Genomic DNA, 23,496 nt, shown 5'->3' with positions numbered 1-23,496 from the left:
AAAAACGGTTGGTTAAAAAGAGATACGACCCCACAATCTACTCTAACTCATAACACTTCACGACCTAGGTGCCTCTGAATCGGCACAAGGTCATTCCTATAGTTCCAGACGATGCGGTTGTCATCGCGGGAACTAGGAGAAATGCCCGGGTCTAGGTGGCATAAGCATACGAGACAGATAAGATAAACATGCGAGAAGCAAGGTAAAGCCTGATGACCATGGCGAGGCGACTCGCGGCCATGAGCTCCACCTAACAAGTTGGTCTCCGACAATTCCACGAAGGTTGCCCCCTAATTCGTATCCCACTCGACTAGGCCACCTAGGTATCGAGTGTGCGGGTAAGAACCGCGTCGATGACGACACACGATGACCATGTCCGAGGGACGGGAGTAGGAGCTAACAAGCGTAGCGTGACGAAGTCAACTAAACACGGGAAAACGAGTGACGCTCGACATTGCGATCACGGCGGGTCGAACCCACGATCGAAATGGTCGAACGCACTACCATTTCCCTAACCGGCTCGAAGGCTCGGTCCTCAGGGGCAACGAAACACAAAACAAGAACGACAACACGAGAGGAGGGACATGCTTGGCATTACGGCCATGGCGAGACAAACTCGCGATCGCAACATTCAAACATATCACTCTCTCAACCGGCTCGACGGCACGGTCCACAGACAACGACAAACACACAAGAATCACGACTCGACCACTGACAACATAAAGACACGATGACAACTCGGAGTAGCACATTTCCATAGCACAAGAGATAAATAGAGAGATGGATAAATAGACCGGCACGAAGGCACGGCACAGGCAATGATATAGACAAAGATAGATCGTGCTAAATCATGATAAGGACAATGATTGATATCAAAATGATGTAAGTATGAAGGAGTTTCGCCCATGTCAACAGGGTTTAGGGGGGTTTCGACCTTGCAGATCGCGAGGAAGGTAGCGGTGGCCTGCTGCTGTTGTTGCACGTTCTGGCTCAGTGGAGGGAGGGAGTGTTCGCGGTCACCACAGCAACGTCGCGGCTGCCATGCTGCTGCCAGGGTGGTGACCGCGGCGAGCACGCGGCCAAGGGCTCGGGCGACGTCGTGCACGGAGTTTGGTGCAGAGCGTCGTCGTGGGCAGCATGGCGTCGTGGACGAAGAGCTCGCGATGCAGGGGCTCGACGCTTGGCGTGCGGCGGACGGCTCCGGTGCGGCGTCATGGATGGAGCTCGGCGGAGAGGGCGCGGCGTCGCTCCTGGACGTGGCGACCGTGGCGAGCACGCGGCCTGCTGGTGTCGTCGCGGCGGCCGGGGCGAGGGCGAGGCCGACACAGCGCGGTCGTCACGGGCTCGCCACGGGTTCAGTCCGCGGCGTCGCGGCTGCGGGCGACGTCGTAGGGCATCGGTGTCGGAGCGGGCAGGCGAGGTCGAGGACGCGAGCGCGCGGTCGTCCATGGTCGCGAGTCCGCGCTCGGCCTCGACTCGACGGAGCGGCTCCGGTGTCGTGGCTGAGGGCAGCTCGGCAGGGCAACAGCGGGGCGAGGCCGATGGCGTCGGGCAGGAGGTGGCGAGCGGCTTCGTTGGGGGAGGAGACGGCGGCGGCTGGGATGGGCTCCAGGAGAAAGGAGGCGCTGCTCACGGCTTTTATAGGGGCGGCGCCTAGGGTTTTGGGGTGGCCGTCCATCCTCGGCGTCCGTGCCGTGGGCGGGCCGCGTGGCGCGAATCGCGGGGCGCGACGTCCGGGTGCGTGCGTGTCGCGGCGGCGGCGGCTCGGCCTGGGAGCGGGCGCACTAGGGTTGGGGCACAGGGGGCGCGGCTCGGCCGGGCCGAGATGGCCAGCTGGGTCGCGCGCGCGAGTTGGGCCGGGGCAGGTAGTTGGGCCGCGTGTGGGGGGCAGAGGGGGAAGGTGGGCCAGGCGGGGAGACAGGGGGAGCGAGGCGGGCCGAGGTGCTGCGTCGCTGGGCCGGGGCGAGGCAGGGGAGGGGAGTGGGCCGCGGGGAATCCAGTTGGGCCGAGGAGGGGAGGCAGAGAGCTGGCTGGGCTGGAGGAAAGAGAGCAGGCCGGCCGGGCCAGGAGAAGGAGTGGGAGGAAGGGGAAAGGTTTAGGCCCAAGAGAGAAAGAATGCTTTCCTAATTATGACAAGGGATTTTGAGAAGGGTATTTTGGGAATAGATATCAAGGGGTTTTAGGTGAAGAGAGATTGGGATGAGTTCAAGGAGGATCAAAAGGAGTTTGAGACGTACTCCAACGAAAGATCGAGAAGGGATTCGCTTCACCTTTGAGATAGGCTCAACGGAGATTCGAGAAAACTTTGCTACGGATTTGTGCACTCCAAAAGAAACTCAAAACCCTAAACATGACCCAACTCAAGACGACTCACGAATAAGAGCACTCGTCTACAAACAAATCTACATGTATGCTACGATTTGTTAGCAGGTTAGGATCGAATTAGACCTAAAAACTATATGCTTCACACGATTACAGGAAAAATTTTAAAAAAAAACTCGTATTTTTGGTTTACGTAAAAATCTGGGATGTTACAGCTCCGGCTCAGGCTCCTACAGAGGAGCCCTGCCAAATATTTTTCTCGAGAAACTATTTTTAAGTAAAAAGCAGAGGAGTCGAAGTTGTTTTGGTGAAACCACCAATTATAGCTTCCCCAAAACGGCTCAGGCTCCTCTAGAGAAGTCTCTCGTGAGGAGTCGTGCCAAACACCCCCTAACAAGAAGCAAAGTGTCCACGAGTAAATTGCACTTGTTTCGTGTCCAGTAGCAAAGAGAGGTCATTTCTAGTGTCCCAATTTTTCTCTTATCAAAACAACCTTGCGAACATTGATATTATAAAAGTTTTACTTCTTCCATCCCAAACTATAAGGTATTTCAAGAATCTTGAAGAGTCAAAGTATTCTAAGTTTGACCAAATTTATATAAAAAAATAATAATATTTATGATGTTAACTAATTATCATTAGATTTTCCATTAACTATATTTTTATAGATATCTATTTGGTGTCATAAATCTTTATATTTTTTTCTATAAATTTTGGTCAAACTTAAGATGCTTTGATTCTCTAAATTTTTTTGAAATGCCTTATAATTTGGGATAGAGGGAGTATTTGTAAAGCTTAAACTATCATTGCCAAAAAAAAAAGGGGGCAGGAGATGCACAGCTACTTTAGATGTTAAAATTTGTATGATAGTCTGACAAGTAAAGAATGGAGGATGAGATAAAACAAAAAACGCATTCTTCCCGCTCACATTTCAAATTGGGAGTCCTTTCGTTGGCAGGCACTGCCATTGTTCCAAGCGCTAAAATTGGCAGGAACACTCGGTGTGATCCAATCGCCCAATAAACTAAAGCCCAGCCCATTACTCTGCGAAACAGGACCTGACCAAAGCCCGCTGCGCCCTCGTCGGCGGCCAACCGCCACGCACGGCCGCACTTCACGGTTTCCACGGGACCACGGCCCGTCTCCCTCCTCTCCGACGGTCCGACCCCGACCACTGACGCTCGGCGCGCGCCATGGAGCCGGACGCCGACGAGGACTACATGGGCGACCTCTCCCGCTTCCTCCCGCCGAGTCCGTCCTCCTCCCCACCGAAGAACCTCGGGCGCCGGAAGCAGCCACCCACGCAAGCGCAGGCGCAGGCGCAGGCGCGGGCGAAGCGCGGGAAAGGCGTGCCGTGGCAGGAGCGACGGCGGCAGGAGCGCGAGCGAAAGCAGCGGGAGGAGGACGCCCGCACGATGGCCGGGCTCGCGGAAGCCATCCCGGAGAGCAACGTAGGGTTCAGGATGTTGAGGCAGATGGGGTACGATCCCAAGTCCCGCGGCGCCGCCGCCGAGCCGGTCGGCATCGAGATCCGCCGCTCGCGGGCGGGGCTCGGGGCGGAGGAGCCCGCGTTGGCGCCGGCGACGACGCCTGCGCCGGTGGAGAAGTCACGGGAGGTGGCGGAGCGGGAGCGGAGGCAGCAGGAGGAGATGGCGGTAGAGCTAAGGGCACGGAAGAGCACGCAGTGGAAGGGCCGGAGGGTGGTTTGGGACTACCGCAAGGCCGTGAGGGCGCTCGCGCAGCTGGAGAACCAGGAGGTGGAGCCACCGGCACCGGAGGGGGAGGAGAAAGAGAAAGGGGCAGAGGAGGAAGAGGAGGTGATCACTGAAGAGGTAGTCAATTTTACTCTTTTTTCTTGTTTTATGTTGGTCTCATTGTTTAGGATCACAGGCCCAATGTGATTGTGCATTGTGCTATGCATTATGATTTACAAAACTCAAACTTAGTGAAGTGGGATTACGGGGAATGTAAAGTGGAGTTAACAAAAAAACTGATCATGGTATTAAATCAGGTATATGACTGTTCAGCCATTTTGACACCATTGTCGTCAACTCGTCAAAACCATGTTTTGGATGCACAAAAACATAATTCGACCTTGTTTTTTCTTTTTCTGTTTTTGGCTTCAAAAAGACCAAGCATAAATGCTTATGGGTGCCTGATAATAGTATGCCTGCTTTTTCGTACCCATGTCATATGAAGGCAGTGAGGAGTAGCATGGATATGGATTGCAAATTCTGAACTGTACTAACTGTGCTGGTTGCCAAAGAGGAAGATATTAACATGCCATGTTTTTTAATGCAGGATTTGCAGAACATACTGTCTAAGTTGCGTGGCCAGTACCAGTATTGCCTTTATTGTGGATGCAAGGTGAGCTTTGTTCAGGAAACTCAGTTTTTTTTTTTTGATACAGCATCTTCCATACCTTACACTGGATACTTTTTCCTCCTTTGTTCAGTATGAATCACCAGAAGCGCTCGCAAAGGAATGCCCCGGCCCTGATGAGGATGATCATTGATTTGTTGTGTGAAGGTGACAAAGAATTGTCTTTGATCCAAACAGGTGATGGTTCTATACTCACTGCAATGATGTTTGGTCATGATTGGTGTACATTGGATTCGTAATACATTGGAGCATCACAAGCTTTGTGCTCTTGTCCTTATCATACAGACACAATAAGCACTAGAATAGCTTGTTTTTTTGGCCGGATTGGCTACTTTTATACTTCTAGTTAAAATAATTTCTTGTTATTTTATATCGGAGTGATGAGACCTTAAGATGACACAAAACAAAATTGTTGCCCTGGAAGTGCTGGAAGGCCATATCCTCTAGAGTGATGCCATGCAAATCACTATTAACTGCTACATGTGCAATATCTCAATATTTTTTCTCGAGTAAAACAGGAGAGCTATGGGTAACTTTATTAAGAGAGGAAAATAGTACAGAGGAGGAGGCCAATTGACTAAAGCGGCAACCCATCTAGCAAACAGGGTTACAAAAGCGTCAAAATACAAAGGTCTTCCAAGTCTCCCTGCCATAACATGTTGATTCGCTTGCGTCGTCCCATTAACATATGGCCTCGGTGCTAAAGGGCATCTGGGGAATGCACGTCCAACATGTGCTGTTTCACAAGCTTTTCACATCTCCTTGTGGATACCCAGCTTATACATGGAACCAAACGTGCCAAAATGATCAGAAAGCACTATCCACCACATGGGCACATGGATGACAGTCTAGTCTACGAATCGAGTGCTATTAATGTGTCTAAATCTAAACTTTTTTAATCTTTTTTTGATGCTATGTTTATCCTGGAGTGTTTGAAGATCATTATACCAACTCGATGTAATGATCTTGAAATTAATAAAGCTTCCCTTATTGAAAAAAAGAAAACATCATCCACCACCTGAATACCAATTAAGAGTCGGGCGTGAGCGAAGTAAGAGGAGTTCATGGAGTGTGAAAGCACCAGCCAAGCACCACAAACTGCACTCGTTGACTAAGTTTACAGCAGTGGGTCTGAACAATTGGCTTGTCTTCCTCGAACATGCAGGTGGTTTGGTGCTTCTAGACTTCCCAAGTCACTAGGATGATTAGGGTATTGGGACCCTTTCACATTTCCTTAGGGACATTTCTGCTGGTGCTGCCTAACCAGCTTGAGAAGCTTGTTGCAGTGATAAATATCTCAACATGAAAACTGAATTGTATTTGTTCTTCGTCAGTCTGGAAAGATAGGGGTGGGACGGAAAGCCACAAGGAGTCTCTGCATATGATATGCAGCAAAACTGAAGCGGAGCTACATCTTCAGAAGTCCCTCATCAAGGCACCAAGGCACTTCAGAGCCAGAAGAGAATAGTTGCTGCCGGTGGTGAATAAGGAAACTGTGATTTTGACCTGTGATAAGTGGATGACACTTTTGTATCTGCTTTCCAACTGAGTGAGAGAGAGGGGGTTATATTTGTGGACATCTGCTCGATTTTGTAGTCAGAAAAGTCAAAGTCTATTTTATGAAACTTCCACTGTGCAATGCTGGAATAGAATATCTGTACATTGCTGTCAGTCTTGTGTGTCGTCTAAGGATCCATCATTGCTGAAGAAATGCCTGGAAAGGGCCATGATCACTGTTGAACATCACAGAAGGTACCATAATACCATATGCTGCAGCATTATTTAGCCTGAGGCCGGTTCTTATTTCCTATTGTCCCTAACTTCATCATTGTACTCTTTGGACCCTTGCCTAAGGTCCATTGGCCTTCTTTGATGTAGGTTCCTCATCTGTTTGCTCTTTGAATTAGACAATTCTCCAACAGCAACATTTTCAACTTGTACAGCACAATCAAACCAATCTTTGGAAATAAAAGGAATGCCATGAGAAATAGTGATTGGACATAAAAGGAGATACATGCATCAAATTTTCGAGGATATTCTCTTTCGTGCAGTTGCAAGTCTTGATGCTTTAAGTAGAAAATAAAACAGTTGCACTAATAGCTGGATTTCAGTCTCATGGATGTTTGCTTGTGTTCTTGCTTGTTATTTTTTGTTTTGTCTGTTTGATTTGGCTAAGTGTGAAAGGGCCTCCAGCTGAGTTGGTAGGTGGCTTGAGTAGCACTCCTTAGGTCCTGAGTTTGACTCCCATGGGAGGTTTGTTCGCAAAGTCTGAGATACAGCCTGGTCGTCGTTGTTCTCACATGGGCTACGGTCTGCTGTGTATGGGTGGGGCAAAGGGGTGGGGGGGGGGGGGGGGTTCTAGACCTGCGTGAGGTCTTCTTCTTAATGCAATGCCCGGGGGCTGTCTTACTCTCGCAGGTTGAGTTTTTTTTTTTGTCTGGCTAAGTAGACAACGATATTGAATGTTTTATATTCTTTTGTGGTAACTGAACATTGTTCCTAATCCTCACTGTTTTTCCTGCTCCATAATGTTATACTGTCAGCAAATTTTCCCGTTCGCTTTAGCTTATCAGCCGAATCTGGCAGTCATTCAGCAGTATTTTTCTCTCACAACAAATCAACAAATAGTACTTTCTGCCATGGCAACTCATCTCAGTTTGTTTACCTGGAGTTGTTGACTAATTGTTTCCTGATAGAAATGCTTATGACATTACCATGGCAAATAACCACTGACAATCCGTGACGCTATTCAAATTTATTTCTTTAATACCCGTGCCCTCATCTGGTAGAATCATACCAGCACGCCTTGACCAAAACACCTGCATGTTGTGTGCATTAAAACTCAAAGAATACTTGCATTATGTGTGCACAGTCAGTTTGTTGAGTAGAAATTGCAGCTCTGATGTTCTAACGGTTAATTTTCTAATCTGCAGGGCATAATGAAGCATCAGTTTTCCAACAGAACAAGGGGTTATATTTTTGGACATCTGCTCGAGTTTGTAGTTGAGACTCGTGAATGCCCAGCCCTACTTTCTCGAGCATCTACAGTGTGATGATAAAATCTCTGTACTGTATGTCGTCTAAGGATCCATGATCACCGATGATAAGCCTGGAATGATCGCTGTTCATTGTCGCAGGAGCTACATAGTCCCATATGGCTACAGGCTACCGCATTTGAGGTCGATGCAGTGTTTCATTGGTTTTCCTTTTAGTGTGGGTTCCTCAGCCTGTTTGGACCCTGAATTACGCTGTGTACAGGCAGCTACAGTTCCAACCTGTACAACAGATCGAAAACACTCACTGTCACTGGAAAGAAAATCGGTACACCTGCTCAACAAACAGTGATTGGACAAAAGAGTGAGAAAAATTGAAACACCTGCACAACAAACTGTGATTGGGAAAAAGGAAATAAATTCGCCAAGAAAAAAATCTCTTTCACAGGAAAGAAGGTGCTGTTGTTCTCCACTGAGAAAATTTTGTAGATTTGAAAGAAGCTGCTGCATGGATCTCATTCTGCCGAGTCAGTCTATCAAAACCACACCACACCACTGGTGCTAAGAGCATGCTGCAAAGCCACGCTGTGCCTGTGGTCTCGCTTTACATAAACAACACTCCCTTGGAACCGATTCTTGGCAATGCCAGGCAACATTGTAGGGCACAGCGGAAAAGGCCATGTAAGTTCTGCAGCCTCAAGTACAATATTCAGTAGAAACGATGCATGGAGGCATGGTTGCTTTTTCTCCGGGTCATAATCCTGAAAGGTGCACCTGCCCTGGATCACAGGATGTAAAGACCACAGTACCAGCAGCATGGACGGACCATCAAACAAGCAGAATATTTTCAAGAATCACACCAAAACTGAACAGAGCAATTTCAGGACGAGCATGAGATTAATACATCGAGCAAAGTCCCCGAGAAGCATGCTGATGATAACTTCAAATCATGGAGGTCTACATAGACGCAACAGATGAGTTCACGGACAACCACATAAGAAATTAGTCTCCTGACATTGCATTAGTTCCTTATCATACTGGATGCTCTAAGCTAGCAAACAGCGTGCAGCGTCAGGCTTTCAGTTCCATCTCTCTGTGCGGCTATGATCTGCTGCACTTTATTTGGCCTCCTAGAGTGACCAGTCCATTGTGTTGCCGGACTGGTCGAATGCGCCTGTGGAGCCCTGATCATTGCGCGGCGCTGGCGCTGACCCTGGTGCTGGCCTGTTTCCCTGCAGGGCAAGCTCGAGCTCACCTGAGAACTGGCCGTGATGGCTGCTTGAGCCAGAGTGCACCTCGCTGAGGGGGACGTCAGGTGGCAACTGAGGCACGTTCCGCCCGCCTTCATGGCCCCGGGAGTCAGTCCAGGGGCTTGGCGCAATGTAGCTACTCGCCATGAGGGAGGGTGCCACAGGGTTGCCGTCAAAACCTGCTGTTGCAGGCATTGATGCAGCATGGCTGTGGCCAGAGCTGTGGGTAGTATCCCATGGCTGAGTTGACAGAAGAGAGAGAGCACAGCTAGAGTCCGAGGGGACTCCTGCAAGACATCCACCTGGGGGGATCTCCGGACCAGGGAACACCGGTGGCCTTGACGACGAGCTACCCTGGCTCCCATATGAGTGAGCACTGTATCCTGCGACCGCACTTTGATGATGATGAGGATCTAAGCTCGCTTGCCACTGGATACTACCAGGCGCCCTTTCACCAGGTCGAACTGCTGGAAACCCATCCCTCATGGCGGTTGGAACCCTTGGGTATGAGAAATCCAACATAAAGCTTCGGAACCTGCCGGGCTCTTCTGGATCAAGCATAGGAACATTAGCGGTTACAAAAACTGAAACTTTGATCACTCACATCACAAAGTAGAAAGAAATAAAGCAGATTTGTTACCACCGAATGATGCAGCAAGGCGACCATATCGTGTTGCAAGAGGTCCAGGAGGTGGCCTCCTCCGGCGTTCATTGTGGCCTGCGAGACGTCTGCGGCAGCTTTTTTTTAGTTGGTCAAATTCAGGCAGCTGGTGGAACCTGTGATTTATGTGAACAGAGATGTGTTCATTCAAGTGCCCTTGATTCAACTTACAGGCGAGGCACAGTAACAGAATTTTATAAGGAATACAAATTGCATTCTCTAAATCCACATATATTGCTGTAGGTTAATAGTTTCTGTGTAGAAAGCAACCTAAGTCGGCTGTAAAAAATCATGGAACAAGCATGAACCATAATAACTCTTACAATAGAGTAGAATGCAAGTTGAATGATGGGATGATAGTAAGTTCAAAGTAGTAGTTTATCTTATTAGCAGCATGTCAATGCTTATCTTTGTAGCAGCATGCATAGCGCGACATGGATATAGGAAACCACACTTTAGGTCGAAGCCAGTGGGAGTGCTAGTACATTCAAGAGTAACATTTCTCTTCCTCCTAGGCTAGGGCTGTACTGCACATCCATTAAAGATTAACCTCTGTCTTATGCCATTCATAATTACACCTGCACATCCATACTAAGAAAGCAAAGAGAAAGTGTATGTAATCATTCAAAGAGATGTGAGATGTCGGGCTTAACACAACAATACACATCAACCAACGAGGTTTCCATTAACGCCGAGATAGGTGCCCTTAACAGCAAAGTGCGGTGGATGGTCCAACTTAGCTTCTCTAATGATGCGTTGTTGCTATAAGTGGCTATGCGGCGTTGTGGTTTAGGACAGCCCAAATCCAGAACTGTGGCACCTTTTCTTTTGCTGGGAAGTGAGGACACCCCTGTAGCCTAGTCCTAAAGCACAAAAGTTGTGGTCGCTAGGGTGATGTGCCCAGGCCCTACTCATATCAACACTTAAGACATGTAGTTCCACCATCATGTTTAGTTTTTTTTCCTACTGTGTAACTTGATCGACAAAGAAAACCAAAAGTTTGAACCTAACAAATCTGAGAATAGCATCGCTACAGGTGACCATGGACCTGAAAGCCACCTTTGTCCAACAAAAAATGAAATTGTTACGAAATATGACACAGTGAAATTAATTAAAAACTGCCTTAATCCGTTGTCAAATTAGAGAACTGAATTACTGAAATACATGTCTGTAGGACTGTAGCTACATTCTATTTTTTCTTTATTTCCATCTGTTGCCTGGTATTAAGCCATGAGACAGCTCGGCCTTTCCACACGCTTACTATCCTTAGGCATCAGTAGCAAATTTATGAACGTTGATGCTAAAGTGTATCCTAAGGAAACAAGCTATTCCAGAAACAACCTAGTTTGGGCGTAGCACCTGAAGTGAGTAGAATTTTTTTTTCCCAGATCTTGAACCTAATGAATTTAGTGGAGCATGTTTTTCTAGGCACTAAACATTGAATAGAGTAGCATCGTACAACCTGTAAAGTTCCAAGAATAACACAGTGGCAAAGGCTAGCTTGTTCTTCCTTGGGGGACCACTGAGGGCCAACTTATCATGTCCAATGTAGGGGTTTTTTTTTTTTTGGTTGGCAAAGGATGCCGAATGTAGTTTGGTTAAGTACAGGGGACAAAAAATGTCTAGTGCTATTTTTGAGGTAGACTAAACAATGGATACTATCAACTTGTACAGTTGGAATTCTAAACTAATACTCTGGACATCGGCAAAGACTTGTTTGAAATTCCTCAGTGTTGTTCCTTTGGGGACCACCCACAACCACAATCCGATCAAGCTCAAGGGCAAATTGCATATAGTAATGGCTTGTTAACTGACAGTCATCAGTGAGATACTATAAGGTAACACACTGGAATCTAATGCAAAGCAAACTGACAGACAGGCAGGCAGGCTGAGTCACATCACTCTATCATATTTAGGACTAGGAGCATCCATCAAACCTACCAACTTTAAAGTTCTCATGAGCACCATTCAAACGAAACATTAAAGTACTCCAATAATAATTCCAAAGCAAGTTTTCATCTTTTTTTGTTATCCTTCATTCTTGTTCAAAAAGAGAAGAGAGACGCCATCGCCATAGATGAAATGGAAGCTCCATTAAACTGAGCCAAGTTTCCAATGTGTTCTGCAATGTGTCCACCCATAATAATAAACCTATAATTGTTTAATTTAATTTTCGTCTAGTCTCCATAAACCCTAGACAGTATAAAACTATAAATAGAAGTGGAATGAGAACACAGAAAGCACAGCGAATGCAACCGACTGTCAACTGAAAACAAGCAATTGATGAATCAGTGAATGAGAGGTGGGGGTGGAGGGGAGGAGTGCCACAATGGCGGCCGGTGTGGGGGGGTGGTGTGAGTGACCTGCTGCACTGCTGGCAGAAGCGCTGCTCGAGGCCGTTGACGACGACGCGGGGCTCCTTGGAGTGCATTTTGCAGACCTTGTGGCGGCAGTAGTAGGGCTTGACGTCGGTGAGGTCCACGTTGCAGCCGTCGACCTGGCAGCGCGCGGGCGCGGGCGCCGGGGAGGGGCCGCCCGCGGCCCTGCCCCTCCTGCCGCCGCCGCCGCTGGCTGCCCTGGGCGAAGCGGCCTGCGGCGGGGACGGCTGCTGCGTCGCTGGAGCCGCGGTGGTCGCGCTAGCATTGCCACTGCCACCGCCACCGCCACCGCTGCTGGAGCCGGCCGCGGCGGCGTCCTCGAAGTAGATCTTCTTGCCGAACTTGAGGCCGTGCAGCTGGTCGTCCCCGCCGCCGCCGCCGCCGCCGCCACTGGCGCCACCGGACTCCATTGCGGCGGCGACGTCAGCGAGAGGGGCTGGGTGGTCTTGTGCTGGCTGTGGCTGGGGTATCCCCCTCTTCTCTCTCCTCCAAGAGGGAGGAAAGAGAGAGAGGTGGCGAAGGAGAGGGACAGCGGGGCTCGCTGTTGCCTTAAAAATAAAACTACCTGTGCTCTCTCTCTCTCTCCCCCTGTCTCTGTCTCTCTCTCTCCTTGCACTACTCACTCCGCCTCCGCCTCCACTGTGGGCGTGTGACTGTTGTTGTGTGATGCGAGCAGAGCTGCAGCTGCAGCTGCGGCGTCGTCTCGTCTGGGCGCTGAGCACGGTCTCTCACGCGCGCGCACGAGGCAGCCTAGCTAGCCGCGCCACCGCCACCTTTCGCTTCCATCGGCCGCGGTTGGTATGACGGGCGCACGTCGCCACCACCCCGTGACAACCAAACCAACGCCTCTCCTGCCTTTTTGTAGACGCGACGCGAGGGACGGACGGATGCGCTTGCGCTTGTGGCAGAGCGAGGCGGCCGCTCAGCCGCATGCCATCTCCGGCCGGCCGCCTGTCCCCAGTTATCAAATCGCTCAGAGTATCGGACAGACTGGGAAAAAGTAATTAGGCCTTGTTTAGTTTACCCAAAAATAAAAAACTTTTCAAAATTTTTCTATCACGTCGAGTCTTAGAGCACATATATAAAATATTATATATAGACGAAAACAAAAACTAATTACACAGTTTGCCTATTATAAATCATAAGATGAATCTTTTAAGTCTGGTTAGTACGTGATTGGATAATATTTGTCAAATATAAACGAAAATACTACAGTGTCAAATTCCAAAATCTTTTTCGAAACTAAACAAAGCCTGAAGCCTTTTCTCCTCCCTCAGCGACGACACACACGAGGAGAGAGAGAGAGAGGCGGCACGCGGCACAGAGCTGAGAGATGCCGATGGCGTCGACGCCGGCGAGCTGAGGTAGGTCGAAGAGAGGGGCCGGAACGCGACCGTACTAAACTACTGTAGCACCTCCTAGCATGAATGATCGAACAGAACAGCTGTTGTAGGCAGCTGCGTCTGCGACACGGGGCTGGGCTGGCTGCTTGCACAGAAGATGTTTCCCCTGGCCGCTGGGCCCTCCTCCACCCACACTCGAGTCCCCAGTAGTGGCCACAGGGAGGGAGGGAGGGAGCATCCGGTATCAAATCCAAGGGCCGGCATGTCATGGCACTCACTGCTCATGCCAGCCTCTCGCTGACGCGCGGGGGCCGCCAATGGCCGGGCCTACGCGTCTCAGCCTGTGTCAGCAATGATCAGGTGAGTATTCATGGTGGCGCTTGTATTTTTCCGCTGACAGACACACACACACAGACACAGTGGCACAGTGCGACGGGTGATGCAGTGCTGTGCCGGTGCTGGCTGCGGTGGCTGGTGACTTGTCACTGGTGTGACTCGTGCTACCGCCCAGGAAAGGAATTGCATGCTACCGGGAGTTATTACCATGCCGCCAGTGGGTAAAAGTAGGCCGGGAAGTACTGTAGCGTGTGGGCTGGGTTTCCCTTTTCATTTGCCCTTTTGTGGTAAAGGGGCAGGGCAAACTCACCCCAATCAAGAGTTTCCAAACGCCTTTTCACCCGTTCCATTTCCACAGGCCTGGGTGGAGGTTTGGGCGTGCCAGGCCCAGCCTGCGTAGCGTAGCTCTACTGTTCTAGGCTTCTAGCCCTCTACCAACTCCGCCATCCTACAAATGGCCATTGCGGAAGTCGATTCCGTCAGCGGGAGTTTGTTTTGTGGTTACTGTTTTACGAGTACGAGGTCAGTGGTCAATGCATTAATTTCATGTTATAGTATCAAAATAACCGATTCACATGAGTTTTATGGTGATAAAACTCCTCTCTCATCTGATGAAATTCTTTATTTAATGATTCTGCCAAGTCAGCAATTTTGCTTATGTGACACCCTATTTAATGTGCATGACACCCTCATGAAACATGCATTGATACTAGCCTGAGATGTTTGTAGGCATTAGGTAGTGTTATTAACTCCTGCTTATTGACTTCATCGTCCGCTCGGTTCGTTTGCCTAATAAGTCATGACAGAAAATATTGTTCGTTGATTTCTTGTGAGAGAAAAACGCTGCTGAATGGCTGGTAGATTCGGCCGATAACAGCAGTGGTGGATCCAGAAACGATGCAAGAGAGAGGCTAAATAGTAAGAGAAGACTAAAAATCCTACGACAGATCAGTACCAGATAGGGTTGAACATTGAATCTAAATTATTTTGAACTGAAGATGAATAGGTATTCTTAGCAATTTTAGGCTACACACCGAGCTACAACCCTCCTAGCCCGTGGTGCAGATCCGCCCCTGACTGATAAGCTCAAACGAACATGCTTGATATCGTTTATCTCGGAGAGGACAGGTGTAGAGCTTGATGGATTAAGGGTTGGAGATACAAAATCTTTTCACCTAAATGGCGGTTCAGTCTGCCTAAAGAGTAAAAGATAGCCAACTGTATTGTGTGGACCCTAAAGGTGAACCGGTTGGACCATTTAAGGCCTTGTTTAGTTGGAGAGGTGAAATTTTTTAGGTACTATAGCACTTTCATTTTTATTTGGCAAATATTATCTAACCGTGAACTAATTAGGCTCAAAAAATTCATGTCACAAATTACAAGTAAATTGTGTATATTTTGCGCAATGGCTTTCTCGTCCTCCAACTACCTCTTGTTTCCTCTCAATCTCAGAATCCAACTACCTCCTACTCCTGAACAACTTCCTATAGTTTGTAATACTTTGGTCTCGTACTGACATACTCCCTCCGTCCTAAAATAAATGTCAATTGCGCTTCCCAAAAAATAACTTTGACAAAATATATATATTAAAAAATATTAATATTATGGTACATGTGTCGTCGGAAAGATCTTTAAATCTAGTTTTTAATAAATTTATTTAGAAATAAAAATATTGTATGTATTTTTCTACAAATTGCGTCAAACTTATGACACGAAAACCGGAGACGACAAATAAATTGGGATAGAGGGAGTATATAGCTTGTGTAAGATTGTCATTATTTGACAAATTAATAGATCAACTATGTGTGATCGTGTTTATAAAGTTATTAAGAGTAGTGTTGCCTTATCTTCAGCCTATAGGGCTTGGTTGTTTCATGGCTTGCCAGGCAGAAATCAAGTGTCACTGGGCAATCAAAATTGACATTCTAGGAATGTTGCCTAGTAGGCAGCCAGGAACCAAGGACGCCCCATAAATATAAAGTCATTTTTGTTATTGTCCATAACTTTTGTAGCCAGTTATTTTTGCACACAAAGATGGTGGAGAATACAAAGGACGAGGGGTACAATAAATTATACCTAAAATCTACGCTCCTGACAACTTAAGGAATCCAAGCTTATAATCTACTTGTCTCCTTCTAGACCTAATCTACCTAGCACTATTGAAGCAAATATTTAGAAGAGCAAGTTTCCATGCACGGTTGAGGGCTCGCAGTCCTACATTAGGGGAGTCCAACTTTTTGAAGTGAACATTTGAATATATTTTGAAATTTTCTGCTAGCTCAATATACCTTTAATACATCAAAACATGAGAGAGGTAATTTTTAATCAACATATCTCTATTAATTATAATGCTCTATCTATGTGGCTATTATTTTAATCCTCTACCAGAGAGTAGTACCCCATGTTCTTCTTGTGCTACGGAGGACATAGAGACGATTGTATAACACTATCCCTCCTAATATGCTATATTCATGGCACGTCATTGTATTCTTCACTATTTCTCAATCTTAAATAGAAAGATGCGCAAACCTTTTGTCTATTCGTGAAAAAAAATCTCCACTTGGTGCCAGCTGTCGATGCCTTATTGCATTCGTGTGGATTCCTTGTAATAGGCCGTTAATCTTTTGGAGCTTCAGCGTCCTCTTCAAAATACCAACTGATGATTGTCAATTTGCCATGGGGTTTGGAGCTAGCTAGCTTCCATGTTCTCACTCATTCACTGCCACTGGTAGAAGGTACGTACTGCTTAAAGGTACTGCTTAGCTGCTTCCATATGCCCGTTGGAATCTGCCGTGAGACGCCTCGGTACAGAGACCAAGAACAAAGCTTTGGAAAAGCAGAACTAAGAAGCCAGGAAAAAAATATAAAGAAAGGGTGGACGGACATGCACAGGAATATTACACACTCCCAGAAACGGACACCCAGATATCGATCTTCTTTTGGTTTTTTTCACAGCATGCAATGCCGTTTCCAGTATGGCTGCCGGCTGGCCACCATATTCAGGTAAATCAGGTGTAAGGAAACAATAAAAAAACATTTTTTTTGACAAAAAAAACATTGATCTATGGGAAAGTACATCAAAACTATTATCGTCAGGGGAACATCTATCTATGGCGCTCGTTTAGTTGCGAAATTTTTTTGATTTCGCTAATGTAACGTTTTCGTTTTTATTTGACAAACAGTGTCCAATCATAGAGTAATTAGGCTTAAAAGATTCGTCTCACGATTTACAGGCAAACTGTGTAATTAGTATATTTAATGCTCCATACATGTGCCGTAAGATTTGATATGATGGGAAATTTTGAAAAAAAAAATGGGTTTTGATGAGAACTAAACAATGCCTGTGTATCTATCTTGACAATGCAGGTCCAATTAACAAGTAGAAGTGGCCTTCTTTAGAGCGACAAATCATCGAATTTCCATGGATAAAAAGGTGTTCCGTACAGTGCTTCTATAGGAGCGTTCGTACGTGTGCTCATGCTCCTCGAAGCCATGCTTGGCAATATAACATGATTCCATTTTGGAACCAGCACAACGTATTATAGTTTATAATGCTTAATATAAGGCCTTGTTTACTTCCACCAAAAAACCCAAAATTTTTCAAGATTCTCCGTCACATCGAATATTTAGACACATGTATAGAGTATTAAATATAGACGAAAATAAAAACTAATTACACAGTTTGGTCGGAACTTACGAGACGAATCTTTTAAACCTAGTTAGTCTATAGTTAGACAATAATTACCACAAACAAACGAAAATACTACAATGTCGTAAAATTTTTCACTTCATGAACTAAACACGGCCTAAATATGCATAAAATAGATCAACATGGCACAATTTGACATAACACGACCACCTATAATAAACTATGGGCCTATTTGACATGACCTTTATTTTGTGGCTCCACCTCTTTCTATACCAACAACTATAGTAGAACTGCTCACATGTGCTATTTTTTAGACTTGTTTGGATCACGGACTAAGTCTGTCGTCATAGGATAATAGGATAAATGCGGGCTAATTATAAAATTCAGTTCGTCAAAAAAAAATTATAAAATTCTTTTTTCTAATAAGCTATAGTCATTAATTAGCATCTATTAGTTTTTGCTAGACCACACAATTAGTTAATGTTTAAACCTTCCGTTTGGTATCCAAAACATGGATCATCCAAACGACCCTTAGGGCACTCACAATGCAGACTCTATCATGGAGTCTAAAGTTATTTATTACCTCGAACAATATGGACTTGGAGTCTAAATAAGACTTGGAGTCTTATTTTTTCTACCTCTTTCTTTAATAAATATGCTGCCACATCAGCAAAATACCATAAATAATATGTAATTAATTGTCTTGGACTCTGTGATAGAGTCTTGCATTGGGAGTGCCCTTATTTCTCTTGGCGAAATGAACGCAAAGCCAGAAGAAGCCATGATTTATGGCTAGCTTATCCAGTACTATAGCAAGTAGCTAGAATGCTTTGACCATTTATTTATTTTGTATTATATTGTATTGTTATGAGTATTGGAAACCACATTCGTTTGAAATTATAAGTCATTTTAGTTTTTTTAAGTGCATAGCTTTTGTTGGGCACCTAAATTTAAACTAGGTACAAAAAAAAGCTAGATATCTAGAAGAGTCCGAACAACTTAAGGCAGCAATAACTTTGATTACAGTCTAATGATATCAATTTGTACTACAAGAGCTAAAGTTGCTGACTAAATTATTGATTAAAGATCGTAAAGTTTTAATCTTGAACGATAGAGAGTGTACAGTATATAATATATCCAGGACAGGACCATGCGAGCGGACCACAGCAGCAGAAGAACTGATGAAGAATGGAATGGACGGTGCTCAGCTCAGCCTCGAGCAGCAGCCAGCCGCAGCTAGCAGTAATAATAAACTAGGACTGGTGCTGTTCCTGTACCTGTGCCAATCGCCAATCCGCATGCAGATCATAGCTAGATAGATACAGGTACTTGTTGGATTGGAGCAAGAGCAACCACGCCCGCCCGGCCGGGCTACTTTTAGCAACCCGTCCTGTTAGGGGGTGAACCACCAGCACATCGCCCGTGCAATAGCTCCAGATATTTCTTGTTAGAGCGCGCGAGAGGGCCCTTAATTAGTGGCTTGGTCAATCATCAGCAGAGAGCACTTGCATATGGTTTCTTCTTTTTTTTTAAAAAAAAAATGTTCTTTCATATATGGAAAATGAAAATTGACAGCTGGTTGATGAACGATGATGGTGTAGTGAAGGGACTAGCAGCGATGTGAAACAACCAGCCTTGTATGATTGATTGGAATGGAACCGAACAAACCCCATCCATTATTGGATGGAGCATGCATTTTTCAGAGACGTTTGAAAGTTCAAAAGGGAGGAACAGCTGCTCCGAGGTTTGCAGTAACTAATTAACAGTAAGGCCTTGTTTAGTTCACCTCAAAATTCAAAACTTTTAAAGATTTATTGTCACATCAAATCTTGCGGAACATGTATAAAGCATTAAATATTAGATAAAAATAACTAATTGCACAGTTTATCTATAAATCTTTTAGGTCTAGTTAGTTTATGATTAGACACTAATCGATAAATACAAACGGAAGTGCTACAGTATATTCAAATCATTTTTTATTTTGCATTGACAAGGCCTAAATAAAACTACTCCGTAGCCTCTGTTTTCTTTGTCAGACACTCAGACTACTGTTGCGACATAAACATAACCGGCCGGTGGATTCGATTCGAGAGATCAAGCATGTGACCGATGAACAGGAGCCGTAGAACCCCACCATGCACCATTAGCAGCATGCAGGCTTGCAGATGCAGCTGGCAAAAGTGCAGCAAGAAATGTCTGGTGTCTTTGCCACTGCACGGACACGGCGATCGCTATTATTTGCCCCGGCCGGTCGGGCACCGGATTTTTTGTCAGTGCTTTATTATTTACACAGTCAGTCCGGTGCTTGCATGCATGCATAGCCTTCCGTGGATCCACCGGTGGATACATAGATGCTCCGTCAGTATCAGTGGAGTATCGTGCATGCACGGGCCATGTGCAGTTGTGCACTAGTACACAGTTTTTACTTCTTCGATTCCCTCACGAATATCAAATCGATGTGTCCATATATGTAAAGCTTCTAATGTATTGGTATTGCTCCCTCTAATTTCATAACCCATCCATGTTACTTTTCCTTGGATGAAGTTAATTAAAGTTCTTTTTTTTAACTAAAGGAAAGGATAAAAGTTAGAGTTACACATGCATCTACATATTTGACTATTAAGAGTCTTAAAAAAATGTTTAGCTTGAAGACACGTACTTGTTATCATTATTTACCAACGGTTAATTAGATCCGAAAACAAGAGGACGCTTTGGCCCTCGATCGCTCCCATTGCATTGCATAGTTCTCTCTCCTTTTCAGCTCCCCTGTTGATGATGAGATGTTTGAAAGTTGAACACGTTGTTTTAGACATAGGCTCCTTTCTATTATTAACCAAAAACCATGCATGAACGTGCGTGTGTTCCGTTTCTACGTGAATGCCTATATCTAACAATAATTGATGTCGATAAGACACTAAACATCATCATCAACCAGAGTGACTTTTAGAGACGTTACTGTTATAGCTCTCGTCTCCTATATATCATCATCATCATCATCTATTCTGCCCTGTCCGGACTCTACCGGATGGATCCAGCAACAGTGACTGTACAGTGCCCATTTTTTCACACTCGATCGACGGCCCCCCTTCCTAAAAAAAAATAAAATTTTTTACAAATTTTTTCAGACGAAAATAAAAACTAATTATTTATTTTATCTGTAATTTATGAGATAAATTTTTTTAACCTAGTTATTTCATGTTAGGAAGAACTCCTGTTGCTCATGGCGTACGGGAGCCAGGACAGGACCGCGCGCGTACGTGCGTGGCGTGGGCCGGCGGGGCATCAGCTAGCGGGCAGCAGGCCGATAGATCGAGGACGACGAGTCGACGACGACGACAGCGCTACGGGCGCGAGTACCATGCACGGCGTGCAGTGGTCGTTGGTGCAGCGCGCTAGCTAGCTACGAGGTAGTAGCCGCGTATTGGTGCCGGCGGTCCCGGTCCGTCCGACTGTCGTCCGAGCTCGCCGATGCTTCGTTCGTCCCGGCCGGTGAGTCGTCCGGCGCGCGGCGGCCTTATGGAGCGGAGCGCGGAGGCGAGACGGCGCGCGCGTCCCGACCAGTCGCCGTCGTCGTGTGGCGGAGACCGGCCGGCCGGGACGCCTCACTGCGCGCCTGCCATGCCTGCCTCTGCCTGCACGGCACGGCATGGCACGACCGCACGAGTGACGGCGCGGCGGGGGGCAGCCGAGCAGGCGACGCACTAGTAGTCGCATCGCATCGATGGTGCATGCTGCAGCCGTGCCCGGCCGGCCGGCCGGACGCCGCCTAGCTAGCTAGCCCTCGGCGCTGGGGCCGACGATCCTCGTACGTCGCCGCGTGTCCGCCGCCGACCGGCACCCGTGCCGTGGCGTCAGTAGGTAGGTAACGTGCGCGCGCCAAAAGCTGCCCGCCCGGCGCGCGGTCCATTCTCGTCGGTCTCGTTTTATTTACCCCCACAGTAAAAAAAAAAAAAAAAACGCACGGCTCCAACTCCAACCTGTACGTGCATACATACTGTACAGCTGGATCGACGACGGACAGTGCTCAGCGGAACGATCGGGCGGAGCGGAGGAAAGAAGGCCGGGGCCCAAACGCGCGCGACAGAGCCCGCATGGGGGCACTGTGCATGGGCTGGCTGCCTGGGCCCAGCTAGCGGCCGGCGGCCCGGAGGGGTCCGCCGTCCCGTCCCGCGAGCGAGTCGTCGTCTTCCTCTGCTCCTCATCATGGTCGGGCGGGTCGCTGCTGCAGGAGGATGGGAAATTGGGAAGCCGTACGCGTCGGCATCGCGTCGCGCGGCCTTTGCGTACAACGACTGGACGTCACCAGCATGCTGCATGCAATGCAAAAGGAGATTTTGTTCCCCGGTCGCTAGATCTCCTGCCTCCTTCCCTCGCGCGCGCTCGTCGTCATCAGGGGAACCGGAAGGGCGGCACGGGAGGCAGGGCATGCATGGCCGGCGATGGCGTGGCGTGCGGGCACCGGCACGGCCGGGCACCGCCGCCGCGCCTCCAGCCAGTTCCGTCCGTCACTCCGTTGGAACACTCCATCGCCTGCGGGTGGCTGTGTCGCTGCATCATCACGTATGGGATGGGATATCAGGGTCAAGGTCTCGATCAGGGACGATCGATAGCGTACGACGACGATGGTGAATTTGATGACGACGACCCCTGCTTACAACATCTGGGATGATGACGACCTGCCTGCCTGCCTGCACTGATATTGGCACATGCACGAACGCATGCAAGGCCCCACCGGTTTTGGCTGAACGCTTTGCCTGAATTTCTGAGCAAATTTTGCTGAATGCTTTTTGTCAGCGTCCCACAAGGTTCCTTCTCGAAGCAATTTTCGGTTCTGTTCGGCCCATGCCATGCGCGCACCCTCCACGGTCCACGCCAACGAGGGAAAGCGGCTGGATGGGCCAGATCGACAAGGCCGAGGCCGATGACAATAAGCCCCGTTTCTAGTTGGGCCCTCGCTTAACATGGGTCCTCCCAAGTTCATACCTACTTCAACGAGATCCAAGTCCAATATACATGGCCTCTTTGGGTGAGTTTTACATATCCAATTTTTCAAGTCAAACGTCTCTGCTCCATCCACCGAAACTTCACATTTGGAGGCCAGATTTATGAATTTTTTCACAGAGCACCTCAAGGGATGCTAAAAAACTCATAGATTCCTAGAAACTACACACCAAGCCACTAATTACCCCATCGCGATTGAGCAGAGCGCTCGCGCCGGCCCCAAGCAGTCGTGCACTGCCCCAGCCCTACGCCCACTCGCCATGGACATCGTCGTGCCAGGCCACATTGTGATCGCCTTGGCTCCGTGCGTCCGGCTGCGCGGACACCCACTGTACTCGCCCCCGCTTCATGTGCCCAATTGTGCTCTTCTGGTATGAGTGTGTTTGTTTTGTGTCACCTCCTATAATGAAACTAGCATGGTCAAATTTAGGCGGCCAATTTGTAGTTGATTACACTAGAACGTTGGCAATCCAAAATTTAGCCCTCCGATATAATTGGTAAATTTTGCCAAACTAACCTAGTAAGTGATTATGCTATGTAATAAATTTGATTAATCCTGTTCGTTTGAACTTATCAGCACAGTTTATCAACTATTGTATAAAATCAGTGAACAGTCCCTTTTCAGTACAGCATAAACCAAATTTCTCACTCGTGAAAATGAAGCCTGATATTTATCACATTATTAAAAGAAACACTTGAGCACTCCTATCTTTTAATAGACGAAATCTGCACCAAAGGATCTAGCTTAATATTCTGCCACGTATCCAGCTCTTCAGGCACCCATTTCTTTAATAAAAAAATCCAGCTCTTCAGGCCACGTTCACAAAGTTCCAGAGCCTTCCGTTTATCCATGGCGTCGCCGCTTGCGCTCCTGCTGGCAGCTTCGGTGACCCCGTCCCGGGCACTGCCGAGCCGCCGAGGCAGGCTGTGGGCGCCCCTACGCTACTCCCCGGCGTACACACCCGCACGGGCGAGCGCGCAGTCGTGCAGGCACGGCGTGGAGCATGCACCGGCCGAGAGCCCTGACATCACCGTATGGCAAACCTAAAATACGGCCATTTTCCTTTAGAAAAATAAAGTGAGTAATACATTATAAATACACATATACAGACAATAAATCTCGCCCGTCCATCCCTAGATCTAGATATGGTACACTGGTTAAAAGTTTCGTATCTAAAAAA

General features: G+C 47.4%; 3 protein-coding genes across 7 annotated transcripts; 2 read left to right on the top strand and 1 right to left on the bottom strand.

Moving 5' to 3' along the window:
- LOC110437325 (spidroin-1-like) lies at positions 906–2,099 on the top strand. The gene has a single exon (XM_021465741.1). The coding sequence runs from the start codon at positions 906–908 to the stop codon at positions 2,097–2,099; it is 1,194 nt and encodes a 397-aa protein (XP_021321416.1).
- Positions 3,242–7,900, top strand: LOC8064026 (G patch domain-containing protein 11). Of its 4 annotated transcripts, XR_002455271.1 has the most exons (6): positions 3,242–4,154; positions 4,624–4,689; positions 4,778–4,881; positions 5,870–5,914; positions 6,039–6,456; positions 7,638–7,900. XR_002455271.1 is itself a non-coding variant. In XM_002445857.2 (4 exons), exons 1-3 carry the CDS (start codon positions 3,516–3,518, stop codon positions 4,835–4,837), a joined length of 765 nt encoding a protein of 254 aa, XP_002445902.1. In that variant the 5' UTR covers positions 3,243–3,515; the 3' UTR covers positions 4,838–4,881; positions 7,638–7,900. The 4 variants fall into 4 exon arrangements, 1 of the variants encoding a protein (XP_002445902.1); XR_002455269.1 differs by having other exon boundaries at positions 5,870–6,456; XR_002455270.1 differs by lacking the exon at positions 5,870–5,914 and having other exon boundaries at positions 3,243–4,154.
- LOC8064025 (squamosa promoter-binding-like protein 14) lies at positions 8,542–12,776 on the bottom strand. Of its 2 annotated transcripts, none has more exons than XM_002444726.2 (3): positions 11,972–12,776; positions 9,588–9,724; positions 8,542–9,495 (listed from the first exon to the last, which is right to left on the bottom strand). In XM_002444726.2, the coding sequence occupies exons 1-3, from the start codon at positions 12,394–12,396 to the stop codon at positions 8,828–8,830; spliced, it is 1,230 nt and encodes a 409-aa protein (XP_002444771.1). In that variant the 5' UTR covers positions 12,397–12,776; the 3' UTR covers positions 8,542–8,827. The 2 variants fall into 2 exon arrangements, with proteins under 2 accessions (XP_002444771.1, XP_021321105.1); XM_021465430.1 differs by having other exon boundaries at positions 8,542–9,492.

This window comes from Sorghum bicolor, chromosome 7, assembly GCF_000003195.3.
Source record: "Sorghum bicolor cultivar BTx623 chromosome 7, Sorghum_bicolor_NCBIv3, whole genome shotgun sequence".
Classification (NCBI taxonomy): Eukaryota; Viridiplantae; Streptophyta; class Magnoliopsida; order Poales; family Poaceae; genus Sorghum; species Sorghum bicolor.
This window is presented reverse-complemented; position numbering and strand designations above follow the sequence as displayed.